The sequence below is a fragment of the Semicossyphus pulcher genome, unplaced genomic scaffold (genome assembly GCF_022749685.1).
Source record: "Semicossyphus pulcher isolate SPU_LCO1_2020_fin unplaced genomic scaffold, fSemPul1.0.p SCAF_8, whole genome shotgun sequence".
NCBI classification, from domain to species: domain Eukaryota; kingdom Metazoa; phylum Chordata; class Actinopteri; order Labriformes; family Labridae; genus Semicossyphus; species Semicossyphus pulcher.
This window is the reverse complement of record NW_027211759.1, coordinates 28,851,729-28,879,519: the sequence shown is the minus strand read 5'-3', so window position 1 is coordinate 28,879,519 and position 27,791 is coordinate 28,851,729. Positions and strand designations below refer to the sequence as shown.

General features: G+C 42.8%; 3 protein-coding genes across 3 annotated transcripts in view; 1 reads left to right on the top strand and 2 right to left on the bottom strand.

The window, feature by feature from the left end:
* Positions 1-1,060: 1,060 nt before the first annotated feature.
* Positions 1,061-5,673, bottom strand: agk (acylglycerol kinase). The gene is made up of 14 exons (XM_069686578.1): positions 5,423-5,673; positions 5,295-5,334; positions 5,119-5,198; positions 4,938-5,013; positions 4,711-4,836; positions 4,518-4,612; positions 4,339-4,408; positions 3,010-3,089; positions 2,866-2,923; positions 2,259-2,406; positions 2,058-2,155; positions 1,873-1,943; positions 1,686-1,770; positions 1,061-1,551 (listed from the first exon to the last, which is right to left on the bottom strand). Exons 1-14 carry the CDS (start codon positions 5,530-5,532, stop codon positions 1,417-1,419), a joined length of 1,272 nt encoding a protein of 423 aa, XP_069542679.1. The 5' UTR covers positions 5,533-5,673; the 3' UTR covers positions 1,061-1,416.
* Positions 5,674-6,109: 436 nt separating this feature from the next.
* On the top strand, positions 6,110-22,242 carry nup205 (nucleoporin 205). Its single transcript, XM_069685923.1, has 42 exons — positions 6,110-6,146; positions 7,358-7,500; positions 7,677-7,848; positions 8,042-8,186; positions 8,296-8,455; positions 8,538-8,766; positions 8,893-9,057; positions 9,214-9,389; positions 9,527-9,643; positions 9,872-10,009; positions 10,097-10,247; positions 10,611-10,816; positions 10,900-11,082; positions 11,401-11,451; positions 12,342-12,551; positions 12,671-12,908; positions 13,013-13,202; positions 13,359-13,479; positions 13,686-13,767; positions 13,876-14,040; positions 14,173-14,297; positions 14,463-14,577; positions 15,662-15,811; positions 16,133-16,207; positions 16,312-16,469; positions 16,563-16,643; positions 16,730-16,921; positions 17,144-17,345; positions 17,445-17,543; positions 17,790-17,938; positions 18,210-18,401; positions 18,521-18,642; positions 18,756-18,888; positions 19,066-19,192; positions 19,304-19,377; positions 19,487-19,615; positions 19,859-19,985; positions 20,143-20,315; positions 20,522-20,651; positions 20,840-20,965; positions 21,573-21,649; positions 21,782-22,242. The coding sequence occupies exons 1-42, from the start codon at positions 6,119-6,121 to the stop codon at positions 21,932-21,934; spliced, it is 5,979 nt and encodes a 1,992-aa protein (XP_069542024.1). The 5' UTR covers positions 6,110-6,118; the 3' UTR covers positions 21,935-22,242.
* Positions 22,243-24,121: 1,879 nt separating this feature from the next.
* fgd4a (FYVE, RhoGEF and PH domain containing 4a) overlaps positions 24,122-27,791 on the bottom strand; it is a 28,972-nt gene continuing 25,302 nt past the window's right edge. The window contains exons 10-18 of the mRNA XM_069686286.1: positions 27,714-27,772; positions 27,482-27,628; positions 26,976-27,148; positions 26,637-26,667; positions 26,465-26,545; positions 26,258-26,383; positions 25,696-25,833; positions 25,442-25,582; positions 24,122-25,320 (exon numbers count right to left, since the gene is read on the bottom strand). Of these exons, the coding sequence (XP_069542387.1) occupies positions 25,057-25,320; positions 25,442-25,582; positions 25,696-25,833; positions 26,258-26,383; positions 26,465-26,545; positions 26,637-26,667; positions 26,976-27,148; positions 27,482-27,628; positions 27,714-27,772 (1,160 nt within the window). The 3' untranslated portion in view covers positions 24,122-25,056. The remainder of the gene's footprint in view (positions 25,321-25,441; positions 25,583-25,695; positions 25,834-26,257; positions 26,384-26,464; positions 26,546-26,636; positions 26,668-26,975; positions 27,149-27,481; positions 27,629-27,713; positions 27,773-27,791) is intronic.

Sequence of the window (27,791 nt, the reverse complement as noted above, 5' to 3'; positions counted from 1 at the left end):
TGTCAACCTGGTATTTTGTGTGGGCTTGTGAGTTTAACGAACTGTAAGTGTGGGATTTGGGAGCATTGAAGGTATAATTAAAGCTGCAGTTGCATTATGGGAAATGTAGGATCCAGCGCTTTCACAGTTTGACCCATTCTGAGGCCATTTAGTAAGGTTATCTTGGCCTCTGCTGCTTAAATTGTGATTATCCGGGGCGCTGGTTTAGCTCAATTGGTAGAGCAGGCGCCCCATATACAGAGGACACAGTCCTCAATGCACTGATTGCAGGCTCGACTCCCGGTCTGTGATCATTTAGTGCATGTCATCCCCCGCTCTCTCCTCCCCATACTTCCTGTCCGTCCTCAGTTATCCTATCTAATAAAGGCAAAAACCACAAGATAAATAAAAGATAATAAAATAAAATGGGATCATTCTTTTGTTTTATTGTCTCTTTTGAATCTCCAAACCATATTAAAGAACAATAATAAACCACTGGGGTACCTCTCTGACAAATTCATGTTTAAATTGAAATTAGGTTAGTCTTTGTCAGAACAATCTTACCATACAAATTAACCAGGAACTAAAGCTGTCAAATAAATGCAGTGGAGTAAAATGTACATTTCTCTGTAAAAAGTTAGTTACCGTTTCCCCACCACAATAATAAAACTAAGAGCCTTCCTCTGTCTTTTCCTAAACAGCCAAAAATGATAAGAGGCCGGAAACGCAGCTTCTTGTTTAATCCTGCAGATTTGCCGTCTACGCCATCTGTCAGATCAGACCCAGGCTCACCAGGGAGTCTGCCAAACTCCTCATCTGAGATTATGGGCTTTTGGAACAAATTCAGACTGCTGCAGCATCCCTTTATTCTTCCACATTTATTCATCTAAATATACCTCCAACCTACCCATACTCTTGTGAGCCCCAGTAACTCAAAGCCATGGCGCTAAAAGGTCCTCACTAATGATGCATCGTATTATCATACATTAGTCTTTTTGTGTCCATCACTTTAACTTCATCCCTTCACCCCAAGGCCATCCAAACCAGACATCGAGCTAAAAGTCAAATATAAAAAGATGTGTTGATTTGGACATTATCTTTATTGACCAAGTTTAAATGTGATGACAGTAAACCATTCAGTAAACATAAAGTCCATGTGTAAGACAGCCTGTACATCGGTTACAGGCTCTAAGAAACAAAGTCTTGGTCCTCTCATACAACAATATGTAATGTAATCCTCCTCATAATTGATTAAAACAACTTCAGCTTCATATTTCAGCAGTTTTACAAAGAGGCTAATTCAAATCAACAGTTCTTTTAAAACTGCTGCAGACATCCACATCAGAGTTTTACGGCATCTGCTTCTTTTCTTTCTCTTAAATTCAGTGTTTGTCCTTCTGTTCTTGTCTTCTTCCTGGATTGATGTTTTTTTTTTCATCACTGCATCTGTGAGAGGAGCTGCTCTCTGCGCTCTGCACTGATGAAGAAGCGTAGTTTCCTTGGCAACAGTCTAACCTCTACAGGCATGGCCTCATACTCCTCGTTGTCGATGTTGTAAAAACCACCAACACCCTGCAAGGTCAAGACAAAGACGAATAATACACTGAAAACTTACGAAACAAAACTGAGTAATACAAGCACAATTGTTTTCATTTCTTTTCAACTGACACAATGACAAAGGACTAAGTCGCATGAAAGCTTCCTACCTCTGGGAGCTGCAGCTGGCAGGCACTCGCCTCCAGTTTTGTGGAGTTTTTAGTGAACACAGTGGGGTCCTCTTCTTTTTTATTACTAGAATAAAGAACATTTACTTTATTTTACTTGAAATTATGTGAACATGAACATATAATATATATTGCCTCAACAGTGTTTAAAAAACCTGATACTACCTACCCGACAGTGATGAACTCGCCCACAGTGAAGTCGTCTGGTTCTGCACAGATCATCAGGGAGTCATTGAGCCTCTGCAAATTCAAATGAATAAAGAGACGTATATATTTAACATCAGATTAAACCAGCATTCAACATTTTAGAACAAGTACAAGGTTTTATAAAGTGTAATTATTTTTTCCACTGACCCTCTGCACTGGGTTTTTGTTGTGCGTTTGAATAAACAGCTCTAACGTCGACAGCTGCTCCTCCTTCCACTCCTCCGGCTCTTCCACTTTCGGAGGCTCTGAGCAAACACACAAACCAAACAACAATATTCCACTGTTAGGATTTGGTGTCTCGTTGTCATGCTGTGATCAACCTATCAACACTATAACACACACTGCTACCTTCAACGGGAGGGTTCCAGTAGTTCTTCAGCCTGCGGATGATGCGGTTCAGCAGGTTGGGTCTGGGGGGTTTCTGAGGGGGCAGATCTGGGGGCCGGAGGCTGGGAGAGGTGTAGGACACGGAGACGTTTCGGACCAGGGGCCACTCCTGAAAGATTTGATACAGTGTAAGATTTAAACACAGCAGCAGACAAGAAATTATAAAGATACAGTAAAGTAATAACCTCTAGTTTTCATGTATTATTAAAAAATGAAAAGTATATTTTTCAAGGTACAAATACTAATAGCAGCATTTAGCTAGTTATAGGGCACTTCAGTTAAACAGCTGTTTAAGGCAGAATGACTGAATAAGAAAATGTGTTTAATTGCAATCGAAAAACAGGCGATAAATGTCAAGAGCGATAGAAAGACAGAAATGCACTTGCAAAGTCATAACCAAGAGTTACACAACAGAAAAAATGCTTGTTCATATCAGGAAGGAATCTATTTCTCACGGGTGCTAGCTAACATGACCTAGTTTCCGTATCAGATATTGTATGAAAGGCTAACACCGTTTCCATATTTTGTTCTGACCTATGCATGTTAAGACCAAAAAATATAGGCTTACCCGCAGAGTGCTTAACCAATGTGCTGCCTTTGTCTTCAGTGGTCCAAGGTACCAATATCTATGGAAAGATTTGGTTAAATACTACTTTGTTATTATTTCATGATTTTTCCTGGGTCATCTGAGTGACCAAATGTGTAATCTTACTTGCTGATTGTTGCAGCTACATCTCTAAAAGCGCCCCAACGTAGTCCCATCAGAGCAAAGACTGGCTGCTCTTTCTCCCCCTTGAAAATCACACAAACAAAAACACAGATGTTAAGTTCCTGTCTGAGTGCCGTCACATAAAATCTGACAACACTGCAAAAACAATCATCCTTCATGACAATGTAACATTATTATTGCAAATGAAGAAGACATGCATATTATAAAGTTTGAAATAAATACAAAATGAATTTCTTAAATTATCTGTTAATTTGATCTGAAAATGCTCAGCATGTATCTGCATTTGAGAGGTGCTTTAAGGGGACATATTTTTGTATGCAATCAAGTTTTTGAATCATGTTTGTTTGTTTCGTTTTAAAATATTGTATACATATTTTAATCTCATTATTTTCTGGAGCCTCTCCATCATCCTGTGAGGGAGTGGCCACACTGCACTGTTACTCCAAAGTTGTAGAAAACATGGCTGCTCTTGGATCGGTTATTCGGCCTTATATGTACGAGCCAGAATCGCCAAGAGATATTGGAATGGTAAGGTGAAATCTCGACAATGACTTGACTACAAGCTCGTGCAAGAAGGCAGCCTGAGGTGAATGGCGATTGGTCAATTTTAGCGAAAGCAAGGTTCTATGTAGAAACCATAGACTGTATAAAAAGATGGACAACATGACAGCTCCCTAAAAGTGAAGCCAAAACCTCTCTATCGCCCCCTGCTGACTGGCTGCAGTATAGGTCATACAGCCCACCTCCTCCATGTTAACAGATGGGACATGAGTCAAACTATAAAATCAAAATACAATGCAAATACATTTTCTCAGACATGGTTTCTGTCATTATAGTTATTTCTTATCATGCTGATTTATGTCCAAGTGTTAATTTTTATTTTAAAGTTTTATTTTAATTAGTTATTTGATACTATAAAAAGGATGATTGACAGCTCTGTTGACAAATACGGCTCCTGCAGCGGATCTGTTCCGGATTAGCAGAGTGGAGGACGACGGTCGAGAAGAGACGTAACTAAAACAATCACTACATCATCATCATTGAAGTTTCCATATCTGTGAACGTTAACCTCAGACCAACACGAAGAAGCAGTTCTGCTGAAAAACACGCCGGCGTGTTGCTGTTTTTTCAGTAAGTTAAGTGTGTGTTTTGGTTAGCACAAGTAGCTATGGTGGCACCACCCACCGATCTCTACTGCGCAGACTCTGGCTCCAAATGTGAAACCCATGCAAAATATGAGAATATAAGAATTAAAAGACATGGCCCCTTTAAGTTCAAAGCTATGTTGAGTAAACAGAACCAGTTTCTCACTTTGATTTGTAGCACATCCAAGGGTACCGTTTCTCCCTTCAGAATGGACAGTGTTGCTGATATTATGTCTCTGAAAAAAGGTGAAAAGGTATCTATTTATTGAGACTCATTCAGTAAACCGTTATCATGGGATTGTGTGTTGATAAAATCGTGATGTATGCTACTGATGAGATACTTACTTGACCTTGTTATCACTGAGAAAATGAAGACTTGGACTCAGAGAATTGTGAGAGCCCAGGGGAATGAATCCAATTGGTGTGTTGCTGAATGCGTCCTGTAGTCATAAATCATCATCAGTGAATGATTAATAGAAACTTTAAATAAACTTCTTCGTTTTTGACCTGATCAACAAAATAACTGTGCGACACTTACTTGATCTGGCCTTCGCAGTAAGCCTGTGATGACTTCCTGCAAGGTGCCATCCCCTCCTGCAACAATTAGTATGTCTGTCTGCTCCATGAGCTCCAACAGTTTTTTCGCCTGGCCTTCATAATCTGTCTGCAGAGGAACAGGGAATATATAATCATGATACTACACACCATGATTCCTTCGAGAGCAACTAGTACCACTATATGGATTAAATAAGAAAAAATCTGTACCTTTACTATAGTAACCTCCACACCTGCCAGGTGTAAAATGGGAGCAGCATTCTTTTCAAACAGGTTGTTGGCTTTCCTAAGGGAACACGGAGACAGGAAGTTGGACATTTTCTTTTAAAATAGTTGTCTGAAGTCCAGATAAAACTGTCAATGAGAGGTTTTCAGATTTGTGTCTTCTTACCCACTGCAAGCTGCAGGGTTCAAGACCACTGTTGCTTTCCTCAGCCGCTCCTGTGGTTCTATCTGTTGACGTCCAAATTCCTAAAAGAGGTGGTGATTATGATGATGATGATGATGATATAACTTCTATGATCATCAATGATGTCAATTTCTGTGTAAAAATAAGTACCGTCTTACCCTGGCCACGAGACAAGCCTCTCTCCGCAGAACATTGTCACTAATAAGACACAAGACTTAATGTAAGACACACGAACAGGACAGTACTGTTTTTAATCAATGGAAATGCCACATTCTGAGCTACTTACCAGTGTTTACCATACAGCCAGTGGCCACCATAAGACAGCACACACACTGCAAATGTGGACTTCTTCCAGTGATTCCGCAGAGTCCGAAACACTTTCACAACCCGAGCCATGGTGTCGATTAATATGGCCCCAAACCTGTATTAAAATACAGTGCTACATTTAAGCCGACACCGACGTTTTAAACTCAGGAATGACACATTTGCATCGCAGCGGTCACGGGTCTAGCTGTCAGACTAGCATGGACATCTTGGTGTAACGTCAAAACAGTACGGACAAACACAAAGCGGAACCAATGTTGTGGCCGCATGTGGATCATTAACGCGTTTCAGCGAAGAAAAGTATATCTTTCTTAGAGGTTCATAAAAAATAATATTTAAAGGAGGAATTAACTAAAATCCTAAGTAAATAGGTCAGAATCCAATAAAATCACATATTTAGTTAATCTATACAAATAAACTACAACTCCCATTCAGCTAGGCAGCTCCAACGGTCCGAGGACCTCGCCTGAAAATATTAAAGCGAAATATAGAAATGTTAAAAATTCTATATCGATACAATTATCCATTATATACATTAGTTTAGAACTAATTATTTTTTGTTGAGCAAACATTACCAAAACGTGTTGGGCTAATTCATCATTTTAAATTTCACACCGGCACAAGCGCAGACTCCCTTGTCCGATTTTCCGAGTGTATCATGGCGGCGCAGATGGCGGTAAATTCGGGTATGAATCACATTTCTTTCCCTAAGTAACTTAAATGCTGTTGTTTTTATCAGTTGCAACTAGTAAGCGTTTCACACATAAACACGTTCATATTCGCTTTATAGCGCAAGTTTTGTCGCATGTCATGAATTGAACACATGGTGATGGATCACTCAAGTTCAGGCACTGATGCTAGGCTAACTTAGCCTAGCCTGCAAGTAAACGTTAGTTTAGCTAACGTTTGGTGAACAGTTAATCGATGGGCAAACACGTTTTTACAAATTCATACATTTAAAGTAGCAAATGTAGACTTCGCTGACGCAACACTTGTCAGACGGGTCAGCAGAGTCCACTTATTTGGAAACAAAACTGAAACAAACTGACTTGGAACTAGCAAAGAACTGTTAGACATCAGTGCTGCTTTGCAAACTGTAATGTTTTCCCTGGGTTCACTTACGTTGTTCCTCGCTTTACTCTCTGGCAGGTTAATGAAAAAGATAAAAACCCAGGCTTTAAACCAGCCTTTAGGTTGACTGTACTGTCAGTGATCAATGCGTCAGTGTCAGTTGTTTACTGGTGACGCTGGTCAGATTTGTTTTTACAGACCAGATTGGTTATGCTTAGCAACGTCTAGTCCTCTTGGGGGTTTGAAATACTATACTTTTAAAACACAAAGTGTAAATGAATGAGGCTTAATGTACAATTCATAACGTGAAGGGTAAAACACCTGACTTCAAAACTAATATAATAAATATAATATTGAGGAAAGTTCACAGGGGCTGTCAATTACTGTCAATCACATGTTCATCTTTAATCAGTTATCTATCTATCTATCTATCTATCTGTCTATCTATCACAATATCAACATCATGAAAGAGTCACTTCCCAACATCAGTCCTGTCATTTACCTCAGATTATACAGGATTATTTCTTTGTTAAAAGTGAATTTACATGCAGTATTTTTCCAGAATATATTACTTAATTTAACTAAAAGACATACAAAATATAGGCTACTCAGAATATTATCTAGAAATGGATTTAAAGTATGAGTGCAGGACTTAACAGAACCATGATATGGTTCAGCCATGATATGTAATATATGGGGGATACACAAAATGTTCAAGCAAGAGATACGAGAAGAATATAAGTAAGATTTCAAGACATTAGTATGACTAGACTACTAACCGAGATCTGTTTTGACAAAAACTTGAAATTTCCCTCACCAACCCCAGGAGCCAGTCTGTGGGGGCCGCTGAAAGAGCTGTGGGAGACGGTGGACGGGGCGGTGTTGAGGAGACAGCCCGAAAGCGTCTACCTCCTGGACCTGCAGCTGAAGAAACACAAAGCTAACTTTCTCTCACTCTTCAAGAACCCGGTGAGACGCTGTTAAAACACAAATGCATCTTTTGTAATTGCTGTTGTTTCATAGCTGAATTCTACAGTAGTATTCTTCCTGTGTTTCCTCCTGCAACCTAATTGGTGCAGGAGGAAGAGTGTTTTCTGAGACAACTCTGTAATGCTGATAACATTTGGTCATCTCTTTACTTTCAGCCAAAGAGTGCAGAGCAGAGAGAGAAGGTGCGTAAAGCCAGCACAGAAGGCATCGCCATCCAAGGTCAGCAGGGGTCACGCCTTCTCCCAGAGCAGCTTCTCAAAGAGGCTTTCATCCTCAGTGATTTGTTTGATATTGGAGAGTTGGCAGCTTTGGAGCTTCTCTTGGCAGGTAAAGTGGACATAAAAGACATGACTTGAATGCAAACTCTTACAGAAAGTTTAATGATGTAATAGATACAGTTCTCACATTAAGAGAAGGGCTGTTTTTTTGTAGGTTTGTCCTCATAAAATGTAAGATTCTGACACAAAGCCACTTTTATTTTAACACAACTAATTCCCTGAATATATTTGCCTGCCTCCAGGTGAGCAACAGCAGCCGCATTTTCCAGGTCTGACACGAGGCCTCGTAGCTGTGCTGCTTTACTGGGATGGAAAGCTTTGTGTGGCCAACTCCCTGCGCACACTCATCCAGTCCCGCCAGGGCAAGACATTCACTCTGGACCTGAGGTAATAATGCTGTCTGCAAGTAGTAAGTTTGAGCAATAACGAAGATCGTCTTTGTGGGCATGGAACTGTGGTTCTTCTTATTGACTGAACTGTTTGTTTTCTTAATCAGTGGTGAGCTGGTGGCTTTCACAACACGTTTTACAGATGAACTGATGAACCAGGGTCTGACCAAACGCATTCTAACATTGGTGTCAGAGATAAGTGTGACGCGTGAATTTGAACGGCTGCAAAAGGAACGCGGCCTGGGCAATGAGAAGCACAGGAAAGAGGTATGGTGCTGTAACTAAGGTAGAAACATTTGATAGAATATACATACATAAATATAACTTTAACTTGGTTGCTTCTCCGCAGGTCTCAGACCTCATCAAAGAATGCCGACAGGCTCTGGCAGACAGTCTGTTTTCATGGACCTGCCAATCACCGCTGACTAAAGATGACACCCTGGCTCTTATTGGCCACCTAGAGACAGTCACAGCTCAAGCTGATGGCTCATTGGACAGTGTTAACCTGGCTCTGGTCATGGCACTGCTGTACTGCTTGGACGTGAGCTTCGTAGAACAGGGAACAGAGGACAGAGAAGGTGAGCGCATGTCTAGAATTGTAACTCCGTGTTTAAATCTCACTAAAACCTTCTGCTTCTTGCTATGCATAAGATTGCTTTTAGGTTCAGGTAGTGAATGATTGTGTTTGTGTTGTGTTTTTCTAGATCTGCTCCAGGCACTGCCATTGCTGACTGAGAGGCAGTATGTGTCTGCAGTGCACAATCGTCTGATGGACGGCCAGCCGTGGAAGCTTCCAGGGCTGCAGGCTGTTTGTCGACTAGCGTGGGCTCTTTCTCTGAGGGTCCTTTCTCAGCTACCACAGGGATCTGGTAAGTTTTGAATTATACTGACCTGCAAGAAAAATGCCTTTCAGCTGTTTGAAGGAATATGAGTTCTAAAAGAACAATGAGAAGATATTTTGTGTGTGTGTGTGTGTGTGTGTGTGTATGTGTGTGTGTGTGTGTGTGTGTGTGTGTCCTTTGCAGCGCTGGTTGAGTTCACAGAGGCAGATGAGGCCCTGGCTGACCAGGCACTTCTGGGAGATGTGTTCCTGTTTATGAAGGAGGGCATGCTGGGATGTGAGAGTTTTGGCCAGGAAGAGTTTTACATCCGCCGCCTCCATTCACTCATCACAGACTTCCTCGCACTCATGCCGATGAAGGTGAGAGATGCGTCAGGTGTTTACTATCAGTGTTAATACTTAAACAACAGATTGATTCGGATGGATCTCATGTTTTAGGCAAGTTTCTTATCCAAATCTGTTTTGTTATCTTTATACTTTCTTTGCTTTCTTTGTAGGTGAAACAGCTTCGTAATCGTGCTGATGAGGATGCTCGTCTGGTGCACATGTCCATGCAGATGGACAGTGAGCTTCCATCATCACTACGCAAGGACTTAGATCACCTCATGATCCTCGTGAGTCTATTTCCTAAATACATGCATACATACAAATACATATCAGCAAACCTTACCTTTTTACGTTTTAGGGGTTTAACAGATATTATCCAAATTAAGGTAGTCATAGCAGGAATAGGACAAGTTTGATTACTAGATGAGCAACATTAGAAGCAAGCAGTAGCAAAAGTGTGCTGCAGACACTGTGGCTTTCAGTTGTCACAGTTAGTTTTTGCTTTGTCTTTCCAGATAGGAGAGTTTTACAGCAAGGACTCTTTTGGGCTGGAGTTGGGTTTGGAGTTCTGGTGTCCCACAGAGTCTCTCCAGCACACCTCTCTGCAGGGATCCTACTTGGGAATGGCGCTGCAGAGGCCTCCACATAAACAGGTAAGGTTATTTACTGTACCGTGTTTGTATTAAAAATTTTTATTCTTCAGAGTTTTATTGAAAGTTTTTTTTAATGTTTTGCTGCAGGTGGTTTTGTCAAAGTTTGTGCGTCAGATGGGAGACCTTCTGCCCTCCACCCTCTATATCTCCTACCTGCGTATGCTGAAAGGCCTCGCCAACGGTCCTCAGTGCGCTCACTACTGCTTCAGCCTGCTTAAAACCAACGGAGCCACACACAGTAAGGACAGACTGCAGCTATACCCTGAAAGGCTTTTTAATCTTCTGGGTTGGATAAGAATAAACACATTTTCATCTTGACATCTGAAATAGAAAGCTGTTGAACCTCTGATGTTCAGTCTGGCCTTTTAGGGCAGGGATATCACGTGGATTTTGTGTTAATCTGGATTGGGAATTTCCACCATTAGAGTATTAGACTATTTTTGTGGCTTCTCAGTAGTTGATACAAAAGGAATGATTTTTTGATTTTTAAATCCTGCTTCAAATTAAATTCAGATTAAGGTGACGTTAACATCAGACAGTAAAGGCCCCTTGCTGTAGTTTAACATATTAATACCAACTAACTACATGTACATGTGTACAGGTGACAACATCCAGGGAGTTTCAGGCAGCCCCGTGTCTTGGGAACATTTCTTTCACTCCCTCATGCTCTACCACGAGAACCTGCGACGAGACTTTCCAAATCCAGACGCAGCACAGTACCGCCACCCGCCACTAAGGGGCATCACCCAACGAGAGCTGGATGGACTCACCTCATTTCTGCAGTTGCTTACCACCATCATAACATGGGTACGGTACAAAATTTACTAGAAGGGTGGGCATTTTTGGATATATGCGTGTTGCAAGATATGTGTGTGTGTTTTTCCCTTTAGAGTGAAAATGCTCGCCTGGCGTTGTGTGAGCATCCCCAGTGGACCCCGGTTGTAGTCATGTTGGGGCTTCTACAGTGCAGCGTTCCTCCCGTCCTGAAGGCTGAGGTCCTGCACTGCCTGGCTGCGTTTGGGAAGTCACCTGAGATCGCTGCCTCACTCTGGCAATCTTTGGAGTACACACAGGCATGTACACAGCCTTGATAAATAGAACCGTTTTAGAAGCAGTCTGTTCACCTGAGACATGAACATTATTTGTAGTTCTTTATTTAATATTGGTTAGGTGGAATCTGTATAATACCAAACAACAAAACTAAACTTTAAACTTATGTATGTCATATTATCTTAAGAGTCTCTTGTGGTGGATGTGTTCTTGTATCTTTTTTAAAGACACTTAATTCTTGTAGTGTTATGACGTTGTGTTTTGATATGGCACCTTGTTGTGTTGACCGATATCTTTGTATCACATTTAAAGTTTTGTAACTTCATGCTCTGTTACCACAGATCCTTCAGACAGTGAGAGCCCCAGGACAGAGACAGGCAGCTGGAATCGAGGTGAGTCTTTTGTGGTTGATAAATCTGATGCTGCATTGTTACTCATAACATGTTCATTCTATTCATTCTACATTTTATCCTAATTTGATGAAAAGTCTTTTAATTTAAACCCTTCTCTTTCAACTTCAAGATAGACAAATAAGATGGTTCATAAATTGGGAGTTAAATGAATTAGACAACTTGGGCCTGCCAGGATCACCTTTACTTTGTTTGGATCAAGATTACATTCGACTGCAGCCCAAAGAGAATATTTTAAGATCCAAATATGTTGTTGCGATGTAAAAAAAATACAGACAGCAACTGAGTTCTCAACTTTAGAGGGCCAGGTCGCTGATTTTCAACCTCAGTCCTATCATGCTATTATGGGGAGCTAATGCCATTATGGTGGAAAAGAAAGCAATTTGGCTCTGTGCCTTTGGAGGATGCTATCCACTTCTCCAAAGGGCCCTGAAAAACCTCCACTAGACTACGTAAAACACGTCATCTGGCGGAGGCCAGGGAGCTCGCAAAACTACACTTCCTCAATCAAGGGCGCCTGCCTCCGAGGTCATGTCTCGTTCGTCAGGTTTGAAATTTAGAACTGCAGACCTAAAGATTTTTTAGATGATCCACCGGTATATTCTCGTCATATTTCGGATTTTGTCCCGCTCTGAGTCATTGCCTGCAGCGAAAATGGTTCACTCCAGCCTCTCCGCTGGGCCCTTCCTTTCAGAGGGAGGGGCGCAATGCACGCTGGGTGTTGTAGGAATGTAGAAATGGAGAAACCACAAGCTGTTTGTACAACTTTCTCTACAGCTATTTCAAATACTATTGCTTCTATCAATTACAGAGAACACCAGCCTTGACTGACAGTGGCTTGCTGCTTTAAGTGTTGTGTTTCTTTATTTCAGGTGGAGCTGAATGAGATCGAGTCCAGCTGCGAGGAGTATCCCCTGACACGAGGCTTCTGTCATCTTACAAGTACATTGGTCGAGAGCAGTCTGCCTGTTAATTTGGGGGCGGGGCTAAGAGTGCCAGGTTTCCAGCCCTACCTGAACTTCCTGCGTGAGTCTGTGTTCCTGCCCTTCCCCACCAGAGCATATCGCCGCCCAGCTGAGAAGGTAGACTACCGTGATCTGCTCTCCATATGTCATTACAATGTTAAAAAACTACTGTGTGTATGTTTGTTCTTTGAACTACACATGGATCTTTTCCTTTTTAATCCCTTTCCATCTCTCAGTGGGAGGTCGCAGATTCTGTCCTGGAGGTTTTCCACAAGCTGCTGCGGGACTACGAGCCCCAGCCAGCAGACTTTGTCCAGGAGATGGTTGAGCTGCAGGGTGAGCAGGTCCCGGCCCACAAGCCCCCTGGCCACAGCATCATGTTCCACCTGCTCAACGACTCGCCCATGCTGGCGCTCTGCCTCAGCCTGCTGGAGGAGGGTGTACGCCAGCTGGACACCTATGCACCCTTCCCTGGTGAGAGAACATATGCTGCTACTGCTCCCGGAGAAAGAGAGACAACTCGTGTGTGTGTGTGTGTGTGTGTTCCACTGAAATGCTCTGATACTCTTCCCCTACAGGTAAGAAGAACTTGGAGTCGGCGGTGCTGCACTGCCTGTGTCTGCTGGACTTGGCTCTGCAGAAGGAGGTGGTGTTCATGGACCTCCTCAGGGAGAGCCAGTCCTCCCTGCTGGTGTCCCCCTTGGAGCAGCTCCTTCAGGGGGTCAGTCCTCAAACACGAAGGGCTGATCACATAGTCAATATAGCAAGGTACGAGCATCCTGCTTTGATATAAACTTTGATACAGACCCCATTTATAACACATTATCAGAAGTCATTGAAGGTGATGTTTAAGAAAAACTCTATACATAGAGAATTTGTTCAAAAAGGTGCAACTTATTGGGAATCTATGTTTGTCCCTTGCAGGTATCTGTACCACAGTAGCTCAAACCCAGAGGCTGCGTTCCAGAGTGCCAAGATCCTGCGTCGCATCGCCAACTACCCCAACATTCAGAACAGGCTGGTGGGAGATTTTACACATGACCAGGTATGTAATTATGAGCAGATGATATGTACTTGTACATTATACTCATGTACCTATAATAAACAGTATTATAATCGTACTACAATATATATTTTATAATGTAATGCTATCTGAATGGCGTAGGAAAAGGTATCAGGAAAGGTCAGGGTTTTTTTGTTTTTTTTTACTGTGGTGTTAAACTTTAGTTGTGTTTCCTCTCTGTCCTGCAGGCTGTGAGTGACAAACTGATGGCAGGCTTTGTGGAGTGTCTAGACAGTGAAGAGGCAGAGGAGGGAACAGAGAAAGAAGATGGTGAGAGAAACATGATATTCTCTTTAATATTTCGTCAGCCGTATCATCTTCTGTATTTGGCTGTTTTAAAAATGTAAAAGCTAACCCTGTGATCCCCAAAACTTCCAGACTCTGACACACAAAAGAAGGTTGCAAGAATCCGACACGAAACCCAGATCCATATCCTGAACCTGCTCATCACCTCCTTGGAGCTGAAGACCCCCAACCTGGCCCTTTATCTTTTGGGCTATGAAGTCAAGAAGCCTGTGTCCTCCACCAACCTGCAGGACCCAGGTCAGACTAAGCTTAACATGCTAATTTAGATGTTTTGTTTAAGCAGCAGTGGTCGGGTGGTGGTTTAGAAGGAAAATAGAAGATGATGTGAGAGTGTTATCTTTTAGTTGATAGCACAATTGTGTGTTACAGGTGTGTTGGGATGTCCACGGAGTTGCTTGCACGCCATCCTGAGTCTCCTGCAGAGAGGAACTGAAAAGAGATCAGGACCTGTTCTCACACAGCAGGCTCCCCAACTGGCTGAGCTCTGCTACCAGGTACTCCTCATCCTATGCTCAAAATGCCCAGAAATAAGGCTCTTTGACATCAAGATCAGTCACTGCACAGTAGCACCTTAATGTTTACATTTTCAATATTATCATAATATTATCATTTGTGGACTGATTGTTTAATTAGTGTCTCTGTCATTGTTTCCCTCTCAGGTGATCCACCAGCTGTGTGCCTGCCCTGACACATCAGGAGCCACCATGCGCTATTTAAGGACCAGCCAGGACTTCCTGTTCTCTCACCTGCAGCACCTCCCCTTCATCCTGCCCAGTGAGTTCAGGGTCCCTGCTGATGTTCTCAGGAGAAAAAAATATATAATGTTCTATATAAGAACAAAAGCGTTGTTGCTGATGAAATGTGATTTTCAGGGTTTGTCCTGGCTCCGAGTGGACCTTTGGTTGTTTGCACGACAGTAAGCATATACTGTCTGCTTTCATCAAAGGCAACGAGTCTGTCACTCTATTTGACAGGAATCTGTGAATTTCCCTGTTATTTCTGACCATTTAATAAACAAAAAAGGATTTTATGATGTCATCGTCCCTCAAAAAATCCCCAGAAACAAAATCAATTTGAATAAAGTGATCCATCGGATTAAAGGAGATAGAACTATAAATACCAGGAACTGACAAATCCTCCTGGTTCTGCCTTTAGAGACTAAGTATTCATATTAGGTATATATAGGTTGCTGCATGCAGACAGACCGAGAGCTCCCGAGAGCAAGTTGGATAGTAAATGAAGAGACAAATGAACAAAACCTTAAATCGGAGAAATAAAAGGCCTATTTCTGAATGTTTGACGACAGTTCTGAAGCACAAATAAACACAGCGACATGTCCACTCACCTCTACACAACCTGATGGGAAGGAGCCACATTGTCAGAATCTGTGTATAGCAGCCAAATCCAAACTTCATGCTGGCCCATAGCTCTAAATACATCTAAGAGAGAGACGGCGAGCAGGGGAGAGAAACTGAAACAGCTTGCAATGTTTTGTTAGTCCTTTTTTTTTGTTTTATGAGAAATTGCTGGAAGTTCTCTCTTTTAAAAGCTAGTTTCCGATCAGGGCGTTCATGTTGAGTCAAAACATTGCAGTTATCTTTTGATCAGCTGCTATGTAAATCCAGCGGTTGTCAAAGAAAGGGTTGACTGTTGGTATTGAAGTTTATTTTCTGCTTGTTCAACAGTTGTTTGGAACATTTTGGGGGGATTGTTCTCAATTCTTCTTTTATCCGCACTGATGACTTTTAAGGGTTCCAAAAATTCCTCTATGTAGGAAAAAAATCCTGAATGTGCTGATGAAAATACGATGCTTGTCTCGTCTTCCCATTGCCTCAATTCTACTTTCTGCTTTCCCAAGGCAATCAGATCGCTGCCCTCTCCCAGATGTCTTGGCTCATGAAAACGGCTGCAATCGAGCTGAGGGTGACCTCACTGAACCGCCAGCGTTCACACACACAGCGTCTCGTCAGCCTCCTGTTGGATGACCAGCCACACACTCAACATACAGGTAGATTTTTTTTTTGTCATGTCTTTTTGTACGTCTAAAAATATGTTGAATTTTCCAAATATTAAGCCTCAATGGCCTCAATGAATGTTTTTATAGAGAGTGACTAAAGGTTTGAATTTACACATGCTATTTGAAACAGGATTGGATTATAACCTTGTTTTTCATTGGGTTGTCTTTGGTTTGAAAGATCTCAAAGGTTCTGTTTACAAAAGCCTGCATAGAATCTGATGAATAAACACAAGTAATGATCACACTCTCTCACATGCAAACTTAACTTTCCATTTATCATGAACCTAACAACCTCGTAATTTCTGTTGTTAGCTGATGGTGAATCTGGTATGGAGGAAGAAACAAGATCCGTCAGTGGTTTCCTGCATTTTGACACAGTTTCCAAAGGTTTGTGCATCTTTGTTTTACAAATTTAAATCTAACATTCTTAAAATAAATCCAATCAACAAGTATATTTCGACTTTAACTCTCATATACTCTAATGCCAACAGTTCGCAGGAAGTTGCTGAGTGTTTTGGACGCCATTGACTTTAGTCAGGATATGCCCGAGCTGCTGCAGCTGGACTTCTTTGAGCGCACTCAGATAGAGCAGGTGATCTCCAACTGTGAGCACGTCAACGAGCAAGGACACACTGTGTGCAACGTTAAGGTGGGCCTCCAAGTTGCACATCACCTCTGTTGTGTTTTTTTTGGCTTTATTTTGTGTTTAATCATCCTCTTATATATTTCGTATTCCTCACAGTTGCTCCATAGAGTTCTTGTCGCCGAGGTGAACGCACTGCAGGGGATGGCAGCCATTGGACAGAGGCCCCTGTTAATGGAGGTGAGTGGACTAAAACTAATAACTAAAGAGGAGTCATCATGCAGTGGACTATAACTCTGCACTGGTCCCTCTGTGCATTCTTGTAGGAGGTGAACTCCATCCTGCAGCAGGTAGTGGAACGCAACCGCGTCCGTAGAAGTTTGAGTGCAAAGCGACATGCGCTGCGGTCCTGGAGGAGCCTGGTGGAGACGCTGCTGACTGCCTGCCCTTCTGATCTCATACCTGCTGACGACAGGCAGCTCATCATCAGAGACCTGCTGCTGGACCTGCACGATAAGGTCAGTGAGGAAGCCTGTCACATAAAGGCTGAAAGAAGTGCAGCAATAATATCCAAATTATACATCATCAGACTTGACTTAACCAATAGATATAGTAACAATATCTCAAAGGGTTTCTTAGCTTTTACTCACCCATCAATACATTTGTGGGATTGAATCGTATTAGACAAAAACCTAATAATTAAATGTTGCTAAACGTGAATGTTGCTGTGCATTGTCCAGGTGTTATCTGAGGACGCAGCAGGAGAACTGATGCCCATTGTTGCTGGGGCAGTCTTCACTCTGACAGCCCAGCTCAGCCAATCAGTCCTGTCGGAGCAGCAGCAGGGGGCAGGATTAGAAGCATCCTCCGGCTTTGCCTCCATCGCCAACTCTGCCCTGCACCTGATTCTCCGCAAGCTGCTGGACTTCATCCTCTCTACTGGTGAGTGATGACTTAAAAACACACCTTTATCTAATTTGATATTTTGTTAGATTAACCTTGTTCAGGTTAGATTTTCTAATATTTTTTTTACCCATGAAGGAGGTGGATACCAGCGTCTGCGTGCTCACTTGTATGGCTCTCTGCTGTACTACCTTCAAATCGCCCAGAAACCTGAAGAGCCAGACACTCTGCAGACAGGTACAACACAGAAACATTCATACAGATAATCTGTAAGATGATGATGGTAGATGAAGTACTTTATTTGTCCCAGAGGGGAAATTATATTAAGTATTAAAGAACATTAAAAACACGCTACTAACTAAAAGATGCTGGGAGCTGCTACTACAGACTGCCACTAGCATGGCACCATGGTTACCAAGCACGGCGCCATGGTCCCTATTTTAAAAGGAACAACTGATAAAGTCTCCTTTTCCGTTTCTTCAGCTGGGAAAGCAATGTGGGAGCGTCTCACAGCTCCTGAAGACGGTTTCTCCAAACTGCAGAGAGAGAACCTCGCAATCATTGAGAGCTACGGCAAGTCACTCATGGAGGTGGTTTGTCGGGACGCCTGTGACGGCCATGAAATTAGCAGGGTAAGAGCCAGATTGTGATGAGCATTATTCACAATATTTGACATTTCATAGACTGAACAATTTATCCAGTAGTCCCAAAACAATATTCGTTAACTGCAGCACTAGAATGACTGGAATAAACTTTTAAATAAAGCTAAATATAAATGAGAGAAACTAAGTCCAAATATCTGAGACAGACACCTCTAGTTTTCTTTTCTGACTGCCTACAGAGGCTCTTTGTTTTACTCCCAGTCCATCCTGTCTCATCCTTGTCTCCTCTCCCGTCTGACAGATGTTGGCTCTGGCAGTGCTGGACCGGATCCTGTCCATCGACCGTCAGAATCAGTGGCTGGTTTACGTCTGCAACAGTGGCTACCTGCGGTCTCTTGTGGAGAGCCTGAGACAGGACGATGCTGCCCTGCAGAGCCTGCTCGCTCCTCAGCCGCCCCTCCTCAAACCACTCTACATCTATGAGAGCAAGATGGTAAGGAGATGTGCACTTGAACACACACACAAAGCTGTGGACTGGGACCAGTAGCCTGAAACTGAATGCCAGTTTGAGAGCAGGATAATAAAGGTGCAAACTCTGCTGTGTGTTTTCAGGCTCTCCTCACTCGTGTGGCTAAGACTGGGCAGGGGGCTGTGGAGCTGCTGCGCTGTGGCCTGGTGGCTCAGCTGATAGAGTGTCAGGTGTTTGACATGGTACCTGACAGTGATGCTCACAGGTAGGGATAAAAATTAAAGGAAATATTTGTATTATTATAATAGGATTCTGATGTTATTGATGTCTTGTTTTTAATTGTTTATTCTGAATGAAATATCCCTCCATTGTCTTCAGGGTGATGAGGGACCCGTCAGGCTTCATCCCCAGCCCTCTGGACCGCTACAGGCAGATTCTCTTACCCACCTTGAGGCTCTTTCAGGTGATCCTGACCTCCACCACCATGAATCACCAGCAGGGGGCAGCACAGGTAAGCACTCAACAATAATAATATTGCAACAACAAAGCTTATTCTTGGGAGATTTATTTAATTTTCCATTGAAACTCCTCGTAAACAGAGTCATAAGTGAGTCTATCATGCTGCCTGTACTGACTGTGTGTGTGTGTGTGTGTGTGTGTGTGTGTGTGTGTGTGTGTGTGTGTGTAGGTTCTCCAGTGGCTGATAGTCCATGCAGACACCATTCAGTCCCTGCTGCGCTGTCAGGAGCTCAGTATGGGAGCTTTGCAGGAGCTCTCTCTGCTTACAGGCATTATCAGTAAGACGGCCCTACCAGGTATATTATCACACAAAACAATGTATCCACTTTATTGTATTTGGCCATTCACTACATATTCACATATCAGAAAGTCAGTGAATGGTGTGCATGTGCTGCCTTGTCTCACAGGTGTCCTTGAGATGGGTGGGGAGGTCAACGGTGCAGCTCTCCTGGAGTTCCAGGGCCACATAAACAGATTCCAGGTTAGACATCTGCAGTATGGATGTGTTTTTATTGTTATCTTTATCGCTGCTTATGCAAACCCCTTCCAGTGTGTGGATTGTACAGTTCATAACATGTCTCCTTTTTTAGCGCCTCTGTCTGTCCCTGCTGGGCCGTCTGGCTGGGAGCGAGCGTGAGAGGTTGCTGAAGCAGGCGGAGATCGCTGCACCGGGTGACTCAGCAGAAAGACGAGAGGAGATGGAGGTCGCCATGCAGCAGGTCAGACAAAAAGCCTTCTGTAAATGCAGGAGTGAGAGATTTGGTGAGGTGGTTTAGTTTATTAGATCTCGTCTACCTGAAATATATTGTATGTTTTATTTCACATAGTGTAATGGACAGTGGGGGGATGGAGGGGATACAATTGCACTGAGGCAGTATGTGTGGAGTCTAATATGCATAGTCATGATTATTCATCAGCCCTGCTCTGTAAGTGACCTGAGAGGTGCTGTCCTCTGTGCCCAGGTGTGTGCTAACATCATGGAGTACTGCCAGACCCTGCTGCTGCAGAGCTCAGCTCAGGCCCAGTTCAGCATCTGCCTCTTCAGCCCGTCAGGTAGCGAGCCAGCTGGCAGGGACGGAGGGCGCACAGGTCAGTGATATTCTGCATATACTCAAGGAGAGGATTTAATACCTTTAAGACCTGATTAATTTGTGGATAAGGCAAACTTTTTGCCAAGTAAGCTTTTTGTTATCAGCAGCACTTCCTCAACTTTGAGACTGAACCATGACTTGTTTTTTTTATTAAGATCTATCATCCACTCTGCCCTCCATGGCATACTCCCGGGCCCCCAGTCTGGGTCTGGTTCTGTACCTACTGAAGAACAGCGCTGCGGATTTCTTCCGTTTCCACCAGAGTCACAGACAAAGCCTGGGAAAGCTGCAGAGCCTGGATCAGCTGCCTCCTGAGGAGCTCAAGGAGGTAATGATTGGTCAATACACACTTTCACTCTCACCACATATTTCCCATTCACCACACTGCTGTGCACATTAAGCAAACAGTTTCTCCCTTATATAAATGTTAAAAAGGCAAAACACTAATAACTTAAGAGTCACTGCTCTTTCTTCTGTGCTCCTTATTGGCTCCAACATGCATTGTCTCAGTTCTAACCGACATCTTGTCTCTAGCTGTGCCAAGGCCTGGTGTCCGGTCCAGGAGCTGTGGAGAAAATCCCATCAGTCCAGAGGAACCTGCTGGCCAAGAGACGACTGGTCCAGCTTATTAACAGCAGAGCCAAGCTGCTCGCCCTGTGCTCCTGTATCCTTTGGTCCCCTGCAGGATCAGCTGTTGTCGCAGTGACTACAAGACCAGAATTAAAAATCAACTTGAAAATGTCCCTCACCAGATTATATTTGTCCTTTGGAGTTCTCTTTAGTAGGCAGAACTAACAACATGCTGCTACATTATACATTTCTGTGAAATGCCTTGACCTGCCTCTTCTTCAGATGTGATCGAGACCTGTTTGTTCGTGTTGTGGCGCCACCTGGAGTACTACCTGTTGCATTGTACTCCCACTGACCCCAAGGACCTGCTGCCTGGAGCCGGTTTATTTAGATCACGCCTCACAGATGGTAAGATATTTGCATTAAAGCCAGGGTTTGATGCACGATTTTCTTTCTTTAAAACAAACTAAAAAAGATTATTTATAATTTATTTACCATTTTGTTTTTACCTTTGCTTTGTGCCGGCCCCTTCTTTTCATTTGAGATACGATAGGAAAATTATGCTGCTAATGTTACCTGCTTAATAGTGGGTGTTTCACAGTTGTCATACTCAGCTGCGTGTCTCTGTTTGAGATGTTGGAATAAGTTAGTCATGCTGCTGCCTTTAGTCACTACTGACTTTCGACAGACTTTACAGCGGGGACTTGGGGAACTGCTTCCAGTTGACTGAGGTTCCTTTTCTGGGAACGAACTCGTCCCTTTAATCAGCGCATGCCACAATGTTGACATTTTGAGCGTTACTATGAACTACGGGAGCTCAGAGGCTTTGCGACGCTGTGGCAGTGCCCTGCCAAGTGCACTCAAGTTAAGGGAAAATCAATTTTCATTTATTAAAATCTTCTTAAACCATTAATTCGATTAATTGATAAAATCGATTTATCACCCAGCTCTATAAAGCAGACTTGAAATAACCAGCAAGCAAATATATTGTATCTAAAATCTTTCTTTTCTCTAGACTCGTTTGGAGGTTTGCAGGCAAGTGGAGGACGTGGTCTTGGTCTGTCCCGAGTCAGCCAGCAAGACCTTGACCTGGTAAGAAATGGCTGTGAACTGGCAGCCTGCTGCGAGTACATGTTGCACGCATTGCATAGTGTTGTTTATATGCATTTACCCTCTAAACTATCCCTGATCTCTCTGTCCTTCTTTCTGTTTTTGTGTGTGCAGCTGAAGAGCGACATGGCAGCCGGTTTTGGGGAGGCTCTGCAGAGGAAGCTGCTGGAGGTGGAGGGTCTGTACAGCCAGGTCCGCTCCCGCTACACCTTCATCCAGGCGCTGGTCCGCAGGGTCCGCGGCCTCCTCCGACAGCCCAAAAGCTGAGACAGACTCTCAAACACAAAGACTGACTAAAACTAAAATTCTCAGTTTCATGAATTGAATGAAAATTTCTGCACCAGAAAACTACTAAGGACTCTTTCTGCTCTGGAAACGTCACTCCTTTCTACTGACCTGTCGAAGCTCTTTTCTTTAGTAATGCCATCACAACCTGTGGTGCATTCTGTGTGACCAATCCTGATTATGTTTGACTAACGCTGTGCAAGAAGTGTTCATCAAAGAAGTGAGAAAAAGTTACTTGCACAAATATTTCATAAATTTTTACTCATTAAGAGAATTTGATATTGTTTTTGTTCGCTCTTTTCTTTTGTGAAAATAAAAGTTTTCTAAATCTGTGAAACCGCTTGTCTCGTTCACGCAAAATGGCACCTTAATCACACCAGCATGTAGCAGAATATATTCTGTTACTACAGATGTTGCCGTTCTTCAAGTCCTTACTTATCACGTACATCTTCAGTGTCGACCACGTCTGACAACAGCAACTACTGACTTCACCTATTTCTACGTGCATACGTGCATGCGACTCACTTTGAAAAACGTTGTGAGGAGAAGCAAAACGAGGAACCAAAACAAGATGTTTCTAAGTGAAAGTAGAATCACAAGGACTGATGTGACCAGATATGTTGGACTGGTTTGAATTTCTATGATAACAAGCCACAAGTCTCAAGAGGTAATATAACATACGAGCTTAAATCATATTTAATCTCATTTATTTTCTTTGAAGGTACACTTTATAAGACTGTAAAGTGCGTAGATTCTCAAACCTTTGGGGAGGACATGAGGACACATACAAATCTGGATTTACATTCAGATCTTGCAGACAGAAGTTTGTGCTCTTGTTTTTTTATTTGAATACTGAGGAGGGGGAAAGAGTTCAGACTCAGGTGAGCACCAGCATCGAGCACAGGGGAAAACTCAACTTCAAACAGAATCATATGAATGAACACAGCCCGTCCAGCCCGACACTGAAGATCTGAGGTGACGCTTTGATGAGTTAGTGGAAAAACGATTCGCTCTCAGACAAAATAAGATCTAACTAGTTTTCAGTGAGGGAACAACTCTGTGCTACTTTTAACATCATGCTCGTCATATTCTATAAATTACTTTAAATAATAAAATTAATTACAGCATTAAAAACATTTACACTTCACACACCAGCTTGCTATATCTGTGATTGTGCTGCTCTTTCATCTAAACCGAAAACCTGCCACACAACGACAACGATGATCCTCGCTCATCTCTCTCCACATAAAGGTCCATGAGTGTCCTGAAGTTAGACAAGCATGTACCTTTCAATCCTCAGCTTTGTATTTGATTGGCTATCATCGGTTATTACGCCCAACTAAAGTGCACATTATCAATGTATTAATGCAAACAGCACTGTCTGAGCCACAAGGTTAAGGCGATGTGTGACGATACATATAGTAAGACTTAAAGGTTTAATAAGAAGGATTTTTCCTTTCATTTTGTCAACACATTCAAAGTGGGCCCCTCCTCCTGGGCTCCTCTTCACCAGAAGCTCACTCTTACTCTCTCATGCAAGAACACGCCCACGCTCCGAGCTAACACCGACAGCATCACGGTTACCTTTGCACTAGCTAGCATGCTAATCACCGGTTAGCTTTGCGCTAGCATGCCACAAGTGCGCCCCTCCAGAAAACGTCCCATGCAAAGCAAAACAACAGAATAGATGCAGAGGGAAGGGTCTCACAAGGGTCTGCACACACATATGTATAGAGGCCCATAAGTGATGATTTATATTACATTATACTTTAAAAGTCTCTATTTTATTTTTCTAGGAAAATCAGACTTATTATACCTTTATAATAGAGTCGTCCCCTTGTTATATTACCTTCTGTAGAGGAAGCTATAAAGCCTGACAAGCTCTTGTGATGTCATAGATGTTTCATCAGGGTTCTTTTTGTCAGGCTTGAGACCTTAAATGTATGGCAGCAACTCTGGGTATTTAAAAGCAGGGACAGTTTAATGTTAGTTGCATCATCTACCGTTTAAACTTGGCAGTTAAAAAAAATGTTGCAGTTCACAAAACTTTATAAAAGAGCATTACCAAATTGCTGGTGAGCCCCGTTGCCTGTGTTGAAATCAATAAGCAAGCCGCACTCAATGAAGTCATGGATTTACAGGATTGTTGCATCAATGTGATGAAAGTGATGTAACTTGAACCAAAAACTTTTCGCATTTTATTTTATCTACAAGTTGCTTCTGGACAATGTTTTAAAATCGCATAATGTGTTGCCATTATATTCGTAAATATAGAAATATTTCATCCATATTGCCCACCCTCATAGCATCCTTTTTGATTTTTGATTTGCCATTTAGTTGATTCGTCTCTAATAGAAAACACTTTAGATCAGGTGCAACAAAAGCAGACAGATCAGCTGTCGTGCATCTGGAGTTTGATTAGACTGTTGATGAGTTCACACTGACTGGTGTGAGAGAGAGAGAGAGAGAGAGAGGAGACCATCGTTATCTAACCACATAATCATTTCCCAGTTTCGGAACGAACTTCTCAAGCAAAGAAACGGGGGAATACTGTAAATACTTTGTCATACTTAGTCGTTTCTATGTTATAAAAACAAAGTTTGGGACTGATTTCTGTACATGAAAACACAACCGAAAAAAAAACATTTATGCTATACAGGTACACAGACTGGAGCTACAGCACCAGCAGACTTTGCTTTGATTCACATCCTGTACAGAGCGCTGTGGAAGTCTGTGGTCGTCCACTGGCTCAAGAAGAGCTGACACGTTAAGAGTCCATGATGAGTACGTTTGAACTGTCCTTTATAGTGCCTGTTTGAGGGAAGCCGATCGATCCTGAGGCCCTTCTGCTCTAGTGTTGATTGTACCAGACATGTCCTTTAGTAATCCAGCACAGCTCTGCAGTCCTTATGTAGCTTTAGGAGGAAATCCAGGAGTAAACAGGAGAGTGGCAAGGAAAGGCAGCTTATCCAGCAGTGAGTTTTCCACTTTGTCTTTGAGACTCAGATTTAAGGACAGCATGGGGAGTGAGCATTTGTAGTTTTTATGTGTGCAGCACGTGTGCATAACGTGTCTTTCTTGAGCAATCCAACAGCAGTTTGCCCTTATGTGCTGTCTGTACTTGCTTCCTGTGCATTGTTATCCATCATAGAATTGTTGCCGTTGGTCTGAGGGCATTCGGGCAACTCTCCCGTCACTGCCACACGGATCACTTTCAGCCAGCGCTGCTTCAGCTCCTCTGATTCAGCTGCAAAGTTGTGGATGGACTTAGACTGAGAGAGGCGGAAGCTGGCTGGAGGGTCTGTGGGCCGGGCGCTGTCATCCACAGAGTATCCCAGGAGGGGGATAGTACACTGGGCCTTCACGTCCTGTGGGGAGCGATCAGAGAAGAAGAAAATGTGATCTTTATGGTAAGATTTTAAATCAATATTTTTATATTTTATTTTTCATAATATAAGTGACTAAATTTCTTCTTCATCCTCTGTTTACCTGTGGAGCTCCGTACAGGTAGAGCACCAGACACTCCATCTTGGGGATGACGCACCACACCTTCTGCCAAGGTTTGTTCTTCTCAGAGTACTGCAGGAAGCTGCACATGATGCTGCTGCCTGTGAACTGACCTGCCTCAATCTGGGAAAGACAAAGACAAATGAATACAAAACTAAAGAGCAATGCTTGTTCAAAATGGAGAATGTGACATCTGTGTCAGATAATCTCAGCATGCATCAGTACATCCTCCTCACCTCCAGGATGCCCTTCTTCTTGCCCTCTGCGACCCTTTCTCCAGTCAGGTATGAGAAACAGTCTCTGCAGACTTTGTTGACCTTGTTGCCATCGTATTCCAGTGGCACCTTATTGTCTGAACATTTCCAGCACACCACCTGTAAGAAAGAAAAAGATCTTTGTCACTCTCACAGGTAACTTTGTAATATATCATATCAAAACCCTCACTAGATTTTAAAGGAACGATTCTGGAACTATTTTAAGCCACTTGGCACAAAATGGGGGGAGCCATTTGTAAGTTGTACTTTTAGTACTTGTGGAAACTGTAAAAAAATAAAACCAAATCCAAAAGTTTCTCTTAGAGGGAGTGGGTGTGGCATTGACAGATGACTACACTCTTCAGCCCTTGAGTTCAAAGATAGGAGCATTCTGTGTGTATTTTACTGAAATCACATTAATTACTGATGTTAAAAATAAACACTGTGATCTTTGAATGTGTAAAGCTTCCTGTTGTAGTGACTAAGCTATTCTCACGGACTGTTGATGCATTATGCATGACATGACAACATTGAGATTACTCACGTAGCCGCAGGCCCTGCAGTGGTGCCTCCGCCGCGTCAGAGCATTGAAAGACTCTTTACACTTCATACACATCGTCACTTCATTGTCGCGGATCCAGCGAGGGGCTCGCTTCCCCAGCTCTGCGTTCTACATGCAAATAAAAACATACTCAGTACATGACTGTGCAGAAAGATGGTGAAACGTTTGGAGCTCTGATGCGACACTGACCGACACTTCCTCCACGTCTCTCAGTGCGTTCTTGAATGACTCATTTTTTTGCTGGAAGATCTCAATGGTCTCCTGGAAAGCCTGAAATATAAAAACATCAAACTCATTACACATCGAACGCATTTTATCAATAAGAAAGGAGATTTAAATGACGGCATTGTACTGTACGCACCTTAATCCAGCCTGCCTTGTCCTGCTCCGAGCTGAGGAGGAAAACAAATAAGAATAATCATTAAAACCCAACTCTTCCTGTTCCTCTGAAAACACAGCAGTTAGCTGTGGTCAGAGTTTATTTAGAGATTTAATGGATTTAAAAGTAGACTTCTGGTGTGTTAATTTAGGTGGTCTCCCACATATATGTGAAATTATACTGTATGGGCTGCAAATTACATACAATTATGCACTTCAGTGTGGGATGGGCGGGGATGTTTTTGCACCTCTTTTCAGGCTTTGTGAAAGTGGAGTTTTTTAAGTTCCTTTTTGTTGGTGATATTTCTGCATAAAAAAGTACCTGGCCTGTAGCTCCAGCGTCCTCTCCTTCCCCGACACCTGGAAGGTATGAGGGTAGTCCTCGTTGCTGGTTTCGAGGACCTTCATGCCGTCGATGCCGATACGCGTCCTCACTGTGTACTTAGGCCCCCCCAGGCTGAATTTAGGCACGCAGTACAGCAGCATGTTGTTGAACTGGTGGAAAATGAAGCACAAAACGTCATACTGGTGGAGAGCATGTAATGCTGTTACTGTACTTCAGGTTTCTTGCAGTCTTAAACACTGTAGGCAGCTTGAATTACACAGATGGGAAACATTCAGCCTGAAGTTAATGAGAAACAGCCTGAACGTAATCTCATCATCTGGCAATCTCAGTAATTGAGAGATGTGTTTATGTGCCCCCCATGTATCTTTACACAGAGGTGTTCCTATCTTAAAATGATTCACTTGTTTCAATTGCAGACAAACTCTGGCCTCAGCATATTTCCCCGCAGCGTCTTTCATTAGATAAAAAGAAGCTTCACTCACCAGGTAGAGGTATCGCTCCATGGCCGACGTGTTCCTGGCGGCCAGCTTCAATATGTGTCCCTCTTTGATGAACTCGTTAGAGGGGTTAACGATGTCCTCCTCCTCTCCCAGCAACTCGTAGATCTCCATCAGCTTCTTCAGATTCTCCTGAACAAGAACGAGATGTTTATTTTAGTTGGATGTTTGATGTGTCGGATAGATTCTGTCTCGGTTTAAAATCATCTGCACTTACAGATTTTCGTATGGCGCTGTTGGAGTGAGTAGCTGCTGTGGCGATAATTTCTAACGATTCTAGGGAAAGAAAAGAATA